The 19,487-nt window shown below is 32.5% G+C and overlaps 1 protein-coding gene across 1 annotated transcript; it reads left to right on the top strand.

Moving 5' to 3' along the window:
• The first annotated feature begins 1,483 nt into the window (after positions 1–1,483).
• On the top strand, positions 1,484–11,751 carry LOC134712541 (lys-63-specific deubiquitinase BRCC36-like). Its single transcript, XM_063574188.1, has 7 exons — positions 1,484–1,666; positions 3,423–3,542; positions 5,346–5,433; positions 5,831–5,919; positions 7,983–8,047; positions 10,636–10,811; positions 11,349–11,751. Exons 1-7 carry the CDS (start codon positions 1,562–1,564, stop codon positions 11,504–11,506), a joined length of 801 nt encoding a protein of 266 aa, XP_063430258.1. The 5' UTR covers positions 1,484–1,561; the 3' UTR covers positions 11,507–11,751.
• The last annotated feature ends 7,736 nt before the right edge of the window (positions 11,752–19,487 follow it).

The raw sequence follows: 19,487 nt of genomic DNA, 5'->3' as shown, positions 1-19,487 counted from the left end.
ATAAATAACAGCAGACTACTAGCAGTTAACTAACATGCTCCATGTTCAGACTTCAATTAAACTGATTGAAAGATTATGATTTCATCATATGAATATCAAGCACAATCCTTCCCTGGAAGTATTAATTGTCTCATTCACAATCATTCCACATCTCCTTAATTTTATATGAACCAACAACAACCACTGAACTACAGGCTCCTGACTTAGGACAAGCACATATTTATCCTTAGTAAAAATTGCTATTTAGCTATTTGGTTTTACCTTTATTGCAATCATTCATGCTTATCTACTTTAATATATTCTGTGGATTTATTTATTTTCCTGGATATCAATTTTCATGGATTGAGAAAAAAAATGTTTTTCAAGAATACTTGAATTCTTTGTTTTGCCATTTATAATCTTCATACAAATAGGAAATTTGGACTTCATTGAACTTATAAATTTGGGATTCATGTATACCTATGTTGCATGAAATATAGCGTTCAGTAATATTCTTTGTGATGCCCCATATACTCTCTTCTTCAGTTCAAAGATTTAATACTTATGTTAAGTGTATCTTCTTGTCTTTAGAAGCCTATAACATAGACCCAATATGAAATGCACATCTGATTGTGGCTTAGGCTGCATGTGGTTAATTGGTCTGGATTGGGGAAACAAACAATATTTTATTTGAGGCCTAAAATTACTGTAAATTCATAAACTATTACGATGTTTTCTATATTGCAAAAAAATGCGTCAGGTTTATAATCGCAATAATCTTAACTGGCATTTTGAAATTCTTATTATGAACAATTTTTTGCAAATTCTATCGCAAAGAAAACAATCGCATTTTAGTTTAAAATGACAAAATCGCAATAATAAATGCACACAATAATTTCTGAATTTACAGTATAAGACTTTGTAGGTAGGTATCACAGAAAAAAAATTAAAATAGCCTTGCAAGATGTCAAAATTATTTGAACTAGCTAGCGTAGCTATAATCCGACAACCCTAAATTCCGACAGTCCAGTAGTCCGACAGATCGATAGTCCGATGGTTCGATATTCCAACAGTCCATTAATCTGACAGTCCGATGGTCCGACACGAAGCTCTTCTGCTGATGGGAGGAAGGCAGTAACATACAAATAAAATATCATCTTGTTTCATATTTTAGAATAACATTTTCTAAACAGTCTTTCTTAAAACATTCCATTCAATCAAATTAGGTGTCTCTGGATTAATACTCTTTTTATTAATTTTAATTTATACAAACTATAATGACTATTAAATCAAAATTTTGTATCTGACTGGATGTTGGTATTTGGGCGCATCATCAGGTATCTACTGTATGTGTCAGTTTCTTTGAATATATTAATCAGTTAACTATAAAAACTTAATTATGTTTCATGGAAACATGTGAAATTGCAATATTATGTTATAAATTTCATCAAATTCATCAATTATCATATTTTACAACCTTTTTAACGTCTGAGCATTCTTTTCTTTAGAAGGTGCGAAATGAACAGATCTAGCTGAAAACCAATGCAAGTGATTCACTGTCGACTATGAAATTTTGTTAAAAATGGTTATAAAATGTGTTTGCCTAGAGTCAGATGCGTACATGGTTTGTTTGACACATGCTTTGTCAACAGAAAGAGAGGAAGTAATGGGGTTATTGATAGGCGAGGTAATGGGATAATTTTTTATAACTCTTTTTTTAATTTATACTTCATACATCAACATCTTCTTTCCTGGTGCCAATAACATAAATTAAGACTTGATAAGCTTACAAGATTAATATAATGCAAAGGCATTCCAAATTAGCTCCTTACAATGCTGTTTAGCAGAGGCATTTTGCATGTCACCCTCACTAGAATCCTTTACAGATGGTACCTCCACCTTAGGTTTGGAGGATCCTGCCTGACTAATTAATAATATGAATATGTTTAACATTCAGCAGAGGGAGATTTAGGGGATGGTGCCCAGGTTGCTTGCCTCAACCCTTTTTCTGGGAAAGTTTTGGTTGATTATATAGGGAATCACTGAGTCGTTCCCATAATAGGATGAAGAACTGAAGATATCATTTAACGGAACACCACCATTATACACCTTATTGCTATTCAAAGAAACTGTTCAGCTAGACCTGAGAATCTGCACCAGTAGATTTTTTGACGTTACAAAAATTACTTTTCCATTGTGGCTTCAGATATTTTCTATTGTAATGTCAAAATTTTACAGTAACCTTTAAAATATCCAGTCATGGGGACAAGTAGCAATAAGGTGATTTATGTTATATCACTTATAAATCAGACACTCTGCAGTCTACGGTTGGTCAACTTGATAGTTAATAAGATGGCGTCTAGATTAAAATACATTGTACAAACAAAACCATGATAGATATAGGAACATGTGGTGTGAGAGCCAATGAGACAACTCTCCATCCAAATAACAATTTATAAAAGTAAACCATTATAGGTCAATGCACGGCATTCAACACAGAGCCTTGGCTCACACCAAACAAAAAGCTCTAAAGGGCCCCAAAATTACTAGTGTAAAACCATTCAAATGGGAAAACCAACAATCTAATTTATATAAAAAACGAGAAACATGTATAAATTACATAAACAAACTAAGGACAGCTACTGTACATCAGATTCCTGACTTCAGACAGGTGCAAACATTTGCAGCGGGGTTAAATGTTTTAATGGTACCAAACCTTCTCCCGTTTTCTGAAACAATAGCATAACATAACAACATAGAAAACCACAGGATAAAATACATATAGTATCGAGCCAATGCCTTAAAATTGTTTATTTCAGACTTATTATAATTTGGATATATGTTTTAGTATGTTATAAATCAAATATGAGAACTAAAGTCAAATCAGTGAACATGAATTAGACAACCAATGCCCCTTTAAAGCAGTTGCAGCATTTATGTTTGAATAGAATTTTTGGTCTATTTTATATGTGTAGTAGTAAAAATGGTCCTATATATACATGTATATCCTGTTTGAATGGTTTTACACTAGTAATTTTGGGGCCCATTATAGCTTGTTGTTTGGTGTGAGCCAAGGCTCCGTGTTGAAGCTTGTACATTGACCTATAATCATGATAATGGTTTACCTTTTTTTTTTTTTTAAATTGTTATTTGGATGGAGAGTTGTCTCATTGGCACATCACCACATCTTCCTATATGTATATATCATTAAGTACATTATAGTATGTTAAGTTCTTTTCCTAAACTTATTTGTAAACATTATCATGATTATGTGAAACTGAGTATTAATTAATGATTGCATTAAATATCTCTATGATAGATTAACATCTTCACATTTGATGGTTGCACCTTTGTCCAATTGTTATTTTTTTTTCATATTTCCTACATTTTAACGATTTTAACTTATGGAGTAAAAATTTCTACTTTTTTTCTTCTTTTTCTAGATTGACGAGAATCGTATATCTCACATCTCAGCTGTTATCATGCTACAGAGATCAGATAAACAGGCTGACAGAGTAGAAATATCACCAGAACAGTTGTCAGATGCTTCCACTAAGGCAGAGGTACATGTACAGTTCATTATGAGTTACCCACTTTTTTGCAGTGGACACAAGTGTCAACTTATGTACACACGTTGATGCTTTTTGACACATAAAACAAATATCAATTAAAATAATAAGATAGTATTACAATGCCTAATAATACCTGTTTTTCACTGATTTAAGTGTTTTTCATCAAAATAATTACCATGTACATATAATATATTCATCTAATTTGAATAAAATTAATTAGATTTTGCAAGGAAAATAAATCATTGAGTTATAGTAATCATGTTTTAAATACCCATTTAGTGGACTTGTCATATTGTTAGGAAAAAAGTCCATATATTGTTGTCTCAAACAAACTGGTAATTTATATGGTTTGTTTTAAGCTGTGTGAATACTTCAGAAAACTATGGGCAAAACAAGGACATGAATGATGTAAGAAATAATGTTTATCAATATTCAAAATTTTACTGTAGCAGCCATTTTCCTGGTAGCTTTTATGTGTTGGTTTTTCAATAGTGGGTTAAAATATATACAAATTATGATCTAGCTAGTGGAATGAGATGTTCAAGAACAAAAAATAAAACTGTGTGTCAGTACCAAACCAAGATTTCAAGTCAGGTTAAGGGCATATGATACAGTTTTGATCCCATATTGAAATTTTGCTGACAATTTGTATATGGGCTATTTTTTGCCTGATTAAATCAAATATGTAATAAAAAATATATACCTTCATGCGCTACTTTTTGAGTAAAAATATGGATTTGTGGAAAAAAAATTCCTTTCGACAGTAAAACATATCAGATATTTAATTTAATTATGGAATTTGCTTGATTTCTTGTTATTGAAATTTTTAATAAATTCCATGTTTTTTCTGTACTGAAATGTTCTGTGCTGTGCACAACACTTTCTATTACTAAGAAAATAGTATATTTTCAATAGAATGTACTGTGCCGCGCACAACACTATCTAACCAAAATACATTGTATGGAAAATGTTATTAAACGCTCAAAAGATTATAATACAAAATAAACTTGGAATTTATTAAAAAAATTTAAACACAAGAAATTATGCAAATTCCATAATTAAAAATAATTCCAAGTTCAAATAATAGCCTGTTATCTTTTTTGTTTTAAAAGATAAACACAAGCTGTTATTTGTAAATTCTGTTTTATATAAATGTCCTTGAAATTTGTGCAATTTGTTTTTCAAATAACTTATATTTATCAAATGTTCATGAATGTAGAAAAAAAACGTATATTTTTGCCATATTTATCAAATTTAAAAAAATGCTTTATTTACGTTTTTATGGAAATTGGCACACATAATCTTCTAACATAATCAAACCAAATGGCATTTTAAAAAAGAGGGGTGCATGAACTCCTTTTCAAGTTATATAAGTTTGAATAATAAAAATCAGCTGAATACTGAATCTTTTCCCTGTAAGTCATAGTTTGACGTTGCGAACTTAACAATTTACATAAGCAACATCATTTCCTCCCCTGTAACTGTATCATATGCCCTCAAAGGATTGAAATGAATTCTAGACTCCAGGCAATGCTTGTTGAAATAATGAAATGCCATAGCTTTTTCTGGAAGATAATTACTTGCAAAATTACATGTATACATTCTTATACAAGTAGGTAGTTAAAAAAAAAGATTTTTATTTTCAACTTTAATGGAAGTAAAAACTTTATTGCAAAGCTGCCAGGGAAAGTTTGAAAAATGAGTTATAAATTAACTAAACACTCAAAATTATGTACACTGATATAATGAAGAAAAAACACAATAAATATATAAAAGATAAATTAATAATTTTAGAGAATGGCAAAAGAATTGTGTAGACCAATGAGAGTACTAGGCTGGTATCATTCACATCCACATATAACTGTGTGGCCGTCACATGTTGGTAAGATTTATTATAACTTCAGTATATCATTGATGTACATTGATCTCCTTAGAACACAAGACAATCTTATTTTGATGAGTATTTTTGTAGGTGATTTAAAGGAAATACTAATAAAGATAGGCATAGGCAGTGTACAATGTTATGTTGGTTTCTTATGTTCACATTTTTATGTGTACAAATTTTTAACTTAATTTGGTGATGACAATTTCATTCTAAATATAACTAAATTGCATTAACCATACAGTCTTGTAATAAATTTTATAAAACATATTTAAATGAGAACGTTTAATTCTTTTATCAGTTGGTAAAGTGTATCCAAATTCCATGATTTATTAAAACAATGTATTCATATTTTACATAGGCAAACTATATATTTTTGTATTTGTTTATTTTGTAGATGTACAAACTCAAGCTATGTATCAAATGATGGACGAAGGTTTTGTTGGACTAATATTTTCAGTATTCAATGAAGATAAATCTACAAAAGTAAGTGAATGTAAAGGGGTTGTATTTGTATGAATTTAGAAGATCACACACTGACAAGTTGCAGCAGTTATCTTCATTCAAAGTAAGATCAAGGGACCAACAGGAAGTTAACTCAGTATCCCCAACATATGTGTTAGATGAGGGGAGATAACAAGGGACCAACAGGAAGTTAACTCAGTATCCCTAACATATGTGTTAGATGAGGGGATATATGTTAACTCAGTATCCCTAACATATGTGTTAGATGAGGGGATATATGTTAACTCAGTATCCCTAACATATGTGTTAGATGAGGGGATATATGTTAACTCAGTATCCCTAACATGTGTGTTAGATGAGGGGATATATGTTAACTCAGTATCCCTAACATGTGTGTTAGATGAGGGGATATATGTTAACTCAGTATCCCTAACATGTGTGTTAGATGAGGGGATATATGTTAACTCAGTATCCCTAACATGTGTGTTAGATGAGGGGATATATGTTAACTCAGTATCCCTAACATGTGTGTTAGATGAGGGGATATATGTTAACTCAGTATCCCTAACATGTGTGTTAGATGAGGGGATATATGTTAACTCAGTATCCCTAACATATGTGTTAGATGAGGGGATATATGTTAACTCAGTATCCCTAACATATGTGTTAGATGAGGGGATATATGTTAACTTAGTATCCCTAACATATGTGTTAGATGAGGGGATATATGTTAACTCAGTATCCCTAACATATGTGTTAGATGAGGGGAGATAACTAGAAAAACTACACACATTACTAGAACTAAATGTAAATTGTCTCAGTAAATAAGCTGGTTTAGATTATTTTTTTGCTTCCTATCTTCTGTTGACAAAAAAAAAATGTTATTTTTTTTTTGTATGACATAAATGTCAAGGGAGGTAATTCAGTAAGCCAATTACACCTTTTCATTAGTGGGAGTCACATAAAAAAAAAAAGGAGGATATAGGAGATATCTCAATAACTCATAGTAAAAAATACAATAAAAACAAACGATATGGGAGATAACTCAAACTTATTAGAATTAAATCTCTCACTCGCTTATTTTTTATGCTTGGTTGCTGTGTGCTCCCATAGCGACCAAGCATAAAAAATTAGCGAGTGAGAGTTTTAATTTTAATTAGATTGGGAAATAACTCAATAAATTATAGTGAAAAATCATAGAAAACAAAAAAATATGGGAGATAACTGTATAAAATTATAGTGAAAAACAAAGGCTATGGGATATAACTCAATAAGTTATAGTGAAAGATAAAATAAAAACAAAAAATATGGGAGACAACTCAATACATTATAGTGAAAGATAATAGGAAAACAAAGTATATGGGAGATAACTCAATAAAACAAAGTGAAAGATAAAATAAAAACAACAAATATGGGAGATAACTCAATACATTATAGTGAAATCAAATAGGAAAACAAATATTATGGGAGATAACTCAATAAAACATAGTGAAAGATGAAATAAAAACAAAAGATATGGGAGGTAACCAAATAAACTATAGTGAAGGATAAAATAAAAACAAAGGATATGGGAGATAACTCAATAATTTTTAGTAAAAGATAAAAAATTTAAAAAAAGCATATGGGAGATATCTCATTAACACAGAAAAATTAATAGAAAAAGAGGGATATGGGCGATAACTCAATAAATAGCGTGAAAAATAATAGAAAAACAAAGCATTTAGGAGATATCTCATTAACTCATAGTGAAAGATAAAATAAAAACAAAGGATATAGGAGATATCTCATTAACTTATAGTGAAAAATATCACAAAAACAAGGGATATTAAGTATCCATCTATGGCACAAAAATGAATATGAACAAAAGCACCCTGAAATCTGTTGAACAGTGCTTTTATTGCTGTTATTCATCTCAAAGTCACAGTAAGGCCTTCAATAGAGACCATAAAAAACTCTTTAAGTAATTTAGCTCTACAAATTACACATTGTGATGAAAGTTAGATAATGAGAGGCAATTATTGGAAATAATTAAGTTAACTAGATACAAACATTACAAATGAATAAATGTCATTTTTCCCTTACAGTTAAACAGAATAGAAGTGACCTGCTTTCAGTCTATCAATCAAGCTATGGAAGACTATCCTCCTCAGTATGTATTAAAATACCATTTCATTTACTGAATTTAGTTATTTGCAAATAACAGATCTAAATACGTACATAGTTGTGTTTAATATTTTCTATAAAACAGTATACTTGTGATGTCTCATGGTTCCATAGTAAACAGTAGAATTTGTCGCCATGTTTGATGTACATGTATATGTCCTTATTTTTATCAGTTATGGGTTGTTTGCACGTGAGAGAGCTGTCTTCCATAAGTTTGACTCATGTTGGACATTTGACTCATTTGTAGTTTTACTTGTACCACATCTTCTTATTTTACATAAGATTATTATAAAATCTATAAAAAGAAACCATGAGCAGGTTGACTTGGGCTCAATGGTAAGAAAAGTAGATGTTAAAATATTTGCAAAGCTCACTTTATTTAAATTTGATTACATTTTTTAATACTTTCTAGATAAGATAGGAATTTCAAGATGTTTCGATATACCTTTATCATTTTGATTAAACTTTTAATGCCCCTGCAGTAATGGAGGGGGCATTACGTTTTACCCTTGTATGTCTGTAAGTGCCCAAAATTGGTTTCCATTCTCAATCTCTAACTTAAGTTTGCCTCAACTAAATGTTATGATCATAATGCTTATTACCACCAAATCCAGATTAAGGTCTAATTTGGATAGCGTTGCAAAAACTGTTCTTGAGTTACATGTGTATACCCCTTTACTACTGGAAGAAAAAAGCTGAATTTTTCTTTCTCCGACTTAAGTTGCCATAACCAAATGTTATGAAAATTACACACAATGCTTATTACCATAAAACTCAGATAAAAAGGGAATTTAAGTAGCATAACTTTTGTGAGTTATGTCCCTTTATTACGTTATATGCATTCTGGGGCATCATTTGTGTCCCATCATGGCATGGACACATTTTTTTACATAAATAAGGCCGTTAGTTTTCTCACTTGAATTGTTTTACATTGTCTTATTGGGGCTTTTTATAGCTGACTATATGCGGTATGGGCTTTGCTCATTGTTGAAGGCCGTACGGTGACCTATAATAGTTAATGTTTGTGTGATTTTGGTCTTTTGTGGATAGTTGTCTCATTGGCAATCATACCACATCTTTTTTATACATTCCCCATTTATTTATAAAAAAGATGTGGTATGTTTATGTTTCAAGTTAGTTGACTTCTTAGTAAGCTTCATTGGATACTATTTCTATTCAATTTATTTATTTTCAATTTATATTGAAAAATGCTATAAATAACATTTCAATCCTTAATTGGGACAATATCCCTAATGCGCCTTGAAATGAGGAACTCAAAAGTCATGTGTAAACAAAAAATCTCTGTGAAGTGATATATATATATTTGTCACATTTTTATAATGAAAAAATGACTGAGCTGAACCATTTGTGTCAATTTAGAAAGCAGGGGAACACAGAATAAATGTGTAAAAAGTATGGAGCTATTAAATGTGTTCAAAGTATTAAATTTTCAAAGCACTAATTGTGTTAAAAATGAGATTTTTAACCATGAGGAGCAGCATCGCAAAAGGATACTCAGGGTTTGCTAATTTACGAAAAAATGAATCACACTTCGTACCCCGAAAATTTAACCACATATGTAAAAATGTCTCAGCTTTGAAACAAGCCATCATACATATAAAGTTTACGACATGGGCTGAGCAACAGAAGAAAACGTTACCATTACCACCATATTGCCCAAAATCTGATGAGACAATTCCTGGTCATTTCTTACATATACAAAAAGTATAACAATATTTTTCATAGAGGAATTTGCTAAGATGGCTCAACTGAAATTGAGTAGATGCATTATCCAATTCTAAAGTGTTCTTGAATAATAAATGCTCAGTTGAGGGGGTTTTGATACTGAAGTATGCAGTAGAACTCAAACATATCAGTGTCAGAACTACACAAAGTTATAGAATATTAATACTGTGGAACTAATTTTTTCATGGATTGAGGAAAATTTTCATTTTTGTTGATATTTGATTTCTTGGTTTTGCCAAAGTCTGCATACATTCCTTTATACAATTTATAAGTCATTGGACATTGGAACTTTTGAAATCAATTAAAATTTATATCCAAGGAATAATAATGAATCCACAGTATTAATTGATTGAAAATGACTGTTAATTTTATAATGAATGTTATTATTTGTACATTCTAAAAACACAAAATAAATATAAAAATAGGGAGATGTGATAACATGTCAATGAGAGGTTAATCAATGTGAGTCCAATATGATGTGGATATTAACAAGTTGATTTAACTTAACACTCACACAGTTCTCCATAGGACAAAAAAAAAAACAGTTGTGACAAAAGATAACCACCTACAAGAATCCTGCCATTGAAAAGGCACACTTTAATGGGATGAAGTTAAACTGTTTTTTGAGATTTTCAACCTGAAAATTATGCAAGATTTTAATTTATGCAATACATGTACTTGCACCATCTTCCATCAAATTTTTTAAAAGGTGAGTTTCAACTACATCTTTATTCATTCTGTTGCTAAATTTAAAAAAAACTGAAAAAATACATAATTACGGAAGTAACATACACATGAACCCAATAATGATATTATCTTAAATTATAGGTATGCAAGAAAAGAAGTACCATTTTATATTGAACCCAGTAAAGGAATAGGTAAAGCTTGTATGGATTCCTTAGTACAGTTACCAAGAATACTCTGTCAAGAGGAAAAGGAGGCTTTCAGTAAAACAACAGACGGAACAGACTTGGATCTCATTACCAAACTTCATAATGTATCAGGTAGTGAAATATTTTACTGGAGCAAATCTTTCTTTTAAACTTTCCAGGACTTTAAAATGACCCCTTTTAGTAAAACAATTGATCATATATGTTTTACATCTATAAATGATAAAAAAAAAATATAGTAGTTAAAAATAGTTGAAATGAATTCCAGTTCTCCTTTGTAACTTTTGCATGAAATTGATAATCTGAGAGCAAATTCATTATGTTATTTGATGTTTCAATGGTGAATAAATGATCAAATTCAACAATACATTTTCATTTCTTCCACTATCACACTTCCATATTAAGTGAGTTCTCATCATAGTGAATGTGTGTACTTAGTTTCAAGTGGATGTAAGGACAGTTTCATGGTAATTTATTGAAACCCAAAACCCAACAGATATTGGGTAGAGTAACATATGGACTGAACACAGACCATAAAACCATAATGCTCCACCTAACCTCCACCTGACAAAGGGATAACATTATTCTTGTTTACTTAACCAAACATTTTTGTAAATTATAATGAAAATGAGTACTATTTTATATTTTCAGTTTATACCAAATCTCTGTGCCATATAACTGAAGTAATGAGTGGACCTTTGATACAAGCATTAGAAAACAGATTAGAAACAAACAGATCTAGAATACAGACATTACAGGCTAGAAAACTAGACATTGAAAAACAATTAAAGGAAATAGATAACAGCTGAGATCAACAGTACAAAAATTGTGTTTTTCAAAATGATTACAGATGAATCCAGCATAGCATGATGTCAATTACATACTTGATGGAGATTCCAAGCAGAGGTCTAATTGTATTGTGTACTTCTACATATTTGTGGAATTTAAGTTACTACCTGAGGATATAAATGTATTTCTTTTACCACATTATTGTTGAGTTATTGAAGATGTATTGAATATAAAATGTATTAAAATGAAAACTTGAAATAGTGAGTTGGAATATTATTCATATTATGGGTGTATTTTCATTTGTTGGGTACCCATTTTCAATGGATTTAAAGGTAAAAACAAACAAACAAACAAAATTTGAGTTTCAAGAATTATACATTTCCTTAATGCTTAAGCTTGTAAGGAAACTTTTTTTAAACCATAAAATCAAGTTCTCAATGTAAGTAAGACTTTTCAATAAAACAGCAATCGAACATACCACAGTATTAAATTTAATTATTCTTCTTTCATGCATCAGTAAAGGTTTTAAGGTTACCAGGTATATACAAAATAATTCACAAGAGTGCACACACTAAAATGTCAGGCCTTCTTTACTAACCATTGAAACCGTTGAAAACGAGGTCAAGGTCATATAAATCAAATGAGAAATACATATACACCTTACAATCATTCAATATACTAAATATAGTTGACCTATGGTAGTGCTTGTAGTTTCTAAGAAACAGGCTTAACCAAGAAAACTAAACATTGACCAACGGACCATGAAAATGAGGTCAAGGTCAGGTGAACCATGCAAAGCGGACATGTACATCATAAAATATTTCCATACACCAAATGTAGTTGGCCTATTGCATATAGTATTAAATAAAAAGACCAAAACTCAAAAACTTAACTTTGACCAAATAACCATGAAAATGAAGTTTAGTTCAGATGACACATCAATTGGACATGTACACCTTACAATCCTTCCATACACTAAATATACTAGACCTATTGCTTATAGTATCTGAGATATGGACTTGACCTCCAAAACTAAACCTTGTTCACTGATGAAATGAGGTGGAGGTGAAGTGAAAACTGTCTGACAGGCAGGAGGACCTTGCAAGATACACACATACCAAATATAGTTATCCTATTACTAAGAAAGAAATTAAAAGTACAAAAAATCTGAACTTTTTTTATCCTAATGTCACTGAACCATTAAAATGAGGTCAAGGACAATGGACATGTGACAGATGGAAATTCATATCATAAGGCAAATATATACAAAGTATGAAGGATCCAGGTCTTCCACCTTCTAAAATATAAAGCTTTAAAAGAAGTGAACTCATGAATCACTATCCCTATGTCAAGCTTTCTGCAACAGAAGTCACAGGCTCAACAAAACTCATAGCAAAAACATAATACAGTGGACAATACACAGAACACAGTGGATAATACCAGACCAAGAACATTTTATTTCAACATAATACAGAGGCAAATCTTTTAAGTAACAAAACACAGAGGGCAATACCATGGAAAACATAAGTAATAAAACAGAATACTGAGGACAATACTAGACAAATCATAAGAAACAAAACAGATGACAATACCAGACAAAGAAAACAAATAACAGGACACAGAGGACAATACCAGACAAACAACAAGTACCATTACACAGAGGACGATACCAGACAAACAACAAGTACCATTACACAGAGGACGATACCAGACAAACAATAAGTACCATTTCACAGAGGACGATACCAGACAAACAACAAGTACCATTACACCGAGGACGATACCAGACAAACAACAAGTACCATTACACCGAGGACGATACCAGACAAACAACAAGTACCATTACACCGAGGACGATACCAGACAAACAATAAGTACCATTTCACAGAGGACGATACCAGACAAACAACAAGTACCATTACACCGAGGACGATACCAGACAAACAACAAGTACCATTACACCGAGGACGATACCAGACAAACAACAAGTACCATTACACCGAGGACGATACCAGACAAACAACAAGTACCATTACACCGAGGACGATACCAGACAAACAACAAGTACCATTACACCGAGGACGATACCAGACAAACAACAAGTACCATTACACCGAGGACGATACCAGACAAACAACAAGTACCATTACACCGAGGACGATACCAGACAAACAACAAGTACCATTACACCGAGGACGATACCAGACAAACAACAAGTACCATTACACCGAGGACGATACCAGACAAACAACAAGTACCATTACACCGAGGACGATACCAGACAAACAACAAGTACCATTACACCGAGGACGATACCAGACAAACAACAAGTACCATTACACCGAGGACGATACCAGACAAACAACAAGTACCATTACACCGAGGACGATACCAGACAAACAACAAGTACCATTACACCGAGGACGATACCAGACAAACAACATTTTTCTTTAACATCATAAGTAACAAAAAAACAGAATACAGTGAACAATACTAGACAAATAATAAATAACAAAACACAGAGGACAATACCAGACAAAGGGCAAGTAACAGAACACAGAGGACGATACCAGACAAAGAACAAGTAACAGTACACAGAACACAGAGGACAATACAGGACAAAGAACACAGAGGACAATACCAGACAAAGAACAAGTAACAAAGCATCTGAATATAGAGGACAATACTAGACAAAGAACAAGTAACAAAACATAGAGGACAATACCAGACAAAGATCAAGTATTAAAACAGAACACAGAGGACAATACTTGACAATTCATAAGTAACATAACACAGAGGACAATACCAGACAAATCATAAGTAACATTACACAGAGGACAATACCAGACAAAGAACAAATAACAAAACAACAGAACACAGAGGACAATACCAGACAAAGAACAAGTAACATTACACAGAACACAGAGGACAATACAAGACAAAGAATTAGTAACAAAACACAGAGGACAATACCAGACAAAGAATAAGTAACAAAACACGGAGGACAATACCAGACAAAGAACAAGTGACAAACCACAGAACACTTAGGGCAATACTACACAAATCATAAGTAACAAAACACAGAACACAGAGGACAATACCAGACAAGGAAAAAAACACAGAACACGAAGGAAAATACCAGGCAAAGAACAAGTGACAATCCACAGAACACTTAGGGCAATACTAGACAAATCATAAGTAACAAAACACAGAACACAGAGGATAGTACCAGACAAGGAACAAAACACAGAACACTTAGGACAATACCAGGCAAAGAACAAGTAACAAAACACAGAACACAGAGGTTAATGACAGACAAAGAACAATTTACAAAACACAGAACATAAAACACAGAGGACAAAACCAGACAAAGAACAACTAACAAAACACAGAACATAGAAGACGATACCAGACAAAGGACACGTAACAAAACACAGAACATAGAGGACGATACGAGAAAAAGAACAAGTAACAAAACACAGAGGACAATACCACACAAATAACATGTAACAGAACATAGAAGACAATAACAGACAAAGAACAAGAAACAAAACACACATCACAGAGAACGATACCAGACAAAGAACAAGTAACAAAACACTGAGGACAATACCAGACAAAGAACAAGTAACAAAACACAGAACATAGATGACGATACCAGACAAAGAACAAGTAACAAAACACAGAACATAGAGGACGATACGAGAAAAAGAACAAGTAACAAAACACAGAGGACAATACCACACAAATAACATGTAACAGAACATAGAAGACAATAACAGACAAAGAACAAGAAACAAAACACACATCACAGAGAACGATACCAGACAAAGAACAAGTAACAAAACACAGAGGACAATACCAGACAAAAAACAAGTAACAAAACAACAGATCACAGAGGACAATACCAGGCAAAGAACAAGAAACAAAATAACAGAACACAGAGGACAATACCAGATACAGAACAAGTAACAAACCACAGAGGACGATACCAGACAAAGATCAAGTAACATAACACAGAGGACAATACCAGACAAAGAACAAGTAACAAAACATAGAACACAAAGGACAATACTAGACAAATCATAAGTAACATTACACAGAGGACAATACCAGACAAAGAACAAATAACAAAACAACAGAACACAGAGGACAGTACCAGACAAAGAACAAGTAACATTACACAGAACACAGAGGACAATACAAGACAAAGAATAAGTAACAAAACACAGAGGACAATACCAGACAAAGAACAAGTAACAAACACAGAACACAGAGGACAATACAAGACAAAGAATAAGTAACAAAACACGGAGGACAATACCAGACAAAGAACAAGTGACAAACAACAGAACACTTAGGGCAATACTAAACAAATCATAAGTAACAAAACACAGAACACAGAGGACAATACCAAACAAAGAACAAAACACAGAACACTTAGGACAATACCAGGCAAAGAACAAGTAACAAAAACACAGAACACAGAGCTTAATGCCAGACAAGGAACAATACACAGAACACGGAGGACAATACCAGGCAAAGAACAAGTGACAAACCACAGAACACTTAGGGCAATACTAGGCAAATCATAAGCAACAAAACACAGAACACAGAGGATAGTACCAGACAAGGGACAAAACACAGAACACTTAGGACAATACCAGGCAAAGAACAAGTAACAAAACACAGAACACAGAGGTTAATGCCAGACAAAGAACAAGTAACAAAACACAGAACATAGAACATAGAGGATAAAACCAGACAAAGAACAGGTAACAAAACACAGAAAATAGAGGACAATTCCAGACAAAGAACAACTAACAAAACACAGAACATAGAGGACGATATCAGACGAAGAACAAGTAACAAAACACTGAGGACAATACCAGACAAAGAACAAGTAACAAAACACAGAACATAGAGGACGATACCAGACAAAGAAAAGTAACATTACACAGAACATAGAGGACAATACGAGACAAAGGACAAGTAACAAAACACAGAGGATAATATCACACAAAGAACAAGTAACAAAACATAGAGGACAATATCAGACAAAGAACAAGTAACAAAACACTGAGGACAATACCAGACAAAGAACAAGTAACAAAACACAGAACATAGAGGACGATACCAGACAAAGAACAAGTAACAAAACACTGAGGACAATACCAGACAAAGAACAAGTAACAAAAAACAGAACACAGAGGACAATACCAAATACAGAACAAGTAACAAACCACAGAGGACGATACCAGACATGGAACAAGTAACAAAACACAGAACATAGAGGACGATACCAGACAAAGAACAAGTAACAAAACACTGAGGACAATACCAGACAAAGAACAAGTAACAAAATAACAGAACACAGAGGACAATACCAGATACAGAACAAGTAACAAACCACAGAGGACGATACCAGACATGGAACAAGTAACAAAGCACAGAACACAGAGGACAATACCAGACAAAGAACAAGTAACAAAACACAGAATACTGAGGATAATGCAAGATAAATCACTAGTAACAAAACACAGAATACAGAGGATAGTACCAGGCAAATCACTAGTAACAAAACACAGAATTCAGTTGAAATACCAGACAAAGAACAAGTATGAACAAATCAATACAGAAGACAGTACCAGACAAAGTACCCATAACAAACCACATTATACAGAGGACAATGACTTATCTTATGACTTGTTCTTTGTCTGAAACTGTCCCTTACATTCTGTGCATTGTTCCTTATTCTTTGTCTGGAATTGTCCCTTACTTCTGTACATTTTTCCTTATTCTTTGTTTGGTATTGTCCTTTGTATTATTTATAATATCTTTTACATGCAATGTGAATTTTTTGACGTCATTTATCCTATTTTGTCTGTTTGTTTTGTTCACACATCGTTGTCAATATAATGATTTTTTCTGCGAATGTCATGCAAGTGATAAGTTTAGCTACCTATAAAATCAGAGTTTATCCACCATTTTCTACAAAGAAAATGTGTGTACCAAGTCAGGAATATTACAGTTGTTATCCTTTCGTTTGATGATTTTGTCATTTTCCATTTTGAATTTTCTTGGAGTTCAGTATTTTTGTTATTTTGTTTAACAATCAGCCGTTGTTTCAATGGGTCTTTGCTTGATTTAGTCAACAATTGATATCATAACAGTACAGAAACAAGTCCGCAACAAGTGGTGCACAGTTTAGTTTCATTGGAATTGAATAACTTGGCGATATACGGAACCTCAATAGCGAAAACAAATGGCATCAAATAAAAATCCAGGTGCAATAACGATGTCAAGGCAGGTCCAAAACTGTAGTTAATAATTCCACTCTTTTTGTAGGTCTAATCAAAATTCATTACCATATTTTTGATTTTTGTAACCAAGTATACATGTTTCTTTGATATAGGCATTGTTAATCTTTACCCAAAATTAACAACTAACATTGGAGTTATTGCGTATATGACGTATCTGATCATGAAGATCATTGTCCCGTTTTCCCTTGGATTAACTCTGAGGAACTTTTAGCATATTATTTTGGACTTGTAATATCAATCAATAACAGCTTTCTAAATTTCTATCAATCATGCCAGATCTGCTCATTCCACTGACTTGATTATTAAATGTTTGCCTACAACTTATTTTAATTAACGTGCTTGTTCAGTCTTGCAAGCATCTCCCTCTTGAAATCTCTTTTTGATCATTTAACTTCCTCGTCCTTTTTCTTTCGTCCTTTGTTTACATCTACATGTAAGTAGTGTTTAATTTTATTTTGATTGTCTTGCTTATGATATTAACTTGACAATAACAAAGTTCCTTTGGTTAAACTTATCTGATTTGATAACACTGATTACAAGGACTCGTCGTCTGTGTCTGGTTCGTCTTAGTCAGATTCTACTATCTGGATGTCATTATATGTTAAAGGTGCTGATAGAAGATCGACAAGACGATTGTCTTTGCCTTTCAAAATATTGACCTGACAGTTGAATCTTGAGATATTAGGCGCTATTATTGCTTTTTTTTTATCTGGGTGCGAATAGATTATTCTAAAATGCGTAAGAGCTGCGTATGGTCGGTTTATGTAATAAATTCGGCATTGTGCAGGTAATGTTCTTATTTTGGCAGTGTGTAATAGAGTGTGAAACCTTTCTTTTCGATTGTCGATTTGCGAAAGATCGAGTTTGTTGTTATCAACTTAGAATGGCGTCTCCTCGTCGTTTTGATCATCCAATCAAGCAAGGGTCAGCTATAACTGGAATCTGTGTACAAGACGTCCGGTTTTTTGGTAGCAAGTATTCGATTCACACTGGATGGTATAAAAGTTGTATTATATCTCAGGAAATCAAAAGCCTTCAAATAATCAACTGATCATAAACTTAACATACTTTTTAGTCAGAATGAGATGTATAAGAGATGTCTGTCTTATAGACGTTTGATATGACCTTTAGAGAGTAAGTATGATCCCATGCCCATGAAACATCGAATTTTTCTTACAGTTGTAGGTTCTGAAAGTTCACTAATTGTTTAGCACCATCTTTTCTGAATAGCAAACCAATCGTTCAAATAAGCATTTGCAATCCTGCAAAGCTATAACAATGAGTATCTGCATTAGTTCTCAAAAGACAGCATGAGCCACATTAAAACCGAAAGGCCTGATATTTAAATGAAAGAACTCTTTATGACAAGCAAAATCGGTATTTTCTCTTTCCTTCAACTTAGCCTGTCAGTTAACTTTACATTTAAAGCAGTAAAGCAAGAAAATTATCCCTAGAGAGCTAGTAAGCCATCAACAAAGGTAATGGAAAAGAAATAGGTTGGACTATTTTGTTGAGTTACTAAAGTCTACACAGATTCTTTTTTAAGCACCCTTGTTGTGAGCTACTATACTAGTCTACTTGTATATTAAAATATTGAATTGAATTACCAAAATGAAGTTGGTCTTTCACTGACAATGACTAAGCCTGAAGCCTTTCTTCTACTGAGTATCTATTACTT

Source organism: Mytilus trossulus, chromosome 3, assembly GCF_036588685.1.
Source record: "Mytilus trossulus isolate FHL-02 chromosome 3, PNRI_Mtr1.1.1.hap1, whole genome shotgun sequence".
NCBI classification, from domain to species: domain Eukaryota; kingdom Metazoa; phylum Mollusca; class Bivalvia; order Mytilida; family Mytilidae; genus Mytilus; species Mytilus trossulus.
The sequence above is the reverse complement of the archived record's forward strand: the minus strand, read 5'-3'. Positions and strand labels throughout refer to the sequence as shown.

What these genes read in the sequence shown, in the direction of transcription:
- LOC134712541 (XM_063574188.1), top strand. Translation starts at nt 1,562, where the DNA reads ATGGTTATAAAATGTGTTTGCCTAGAGTCAGATGCGTACATGGTTTGT. An exon ending in ATGCTTCCACTAAGGCAGAG is followed by an intron (nt 3,543 to 5,345) that starts GTACATGTACAG and finishes TAATAATTTTAG; the next exon opens with AGAATGGCAAAAGAATTGTG. An exon ending in ATGAAGATAAATCTACAAAA is followed by an intron (nt 5,920 to 7,982) that starts GTAAGTGAATGT and finishes TTTCCCTTACAG; the next exon opens with TTAAACAGAATAGAAGTGAC.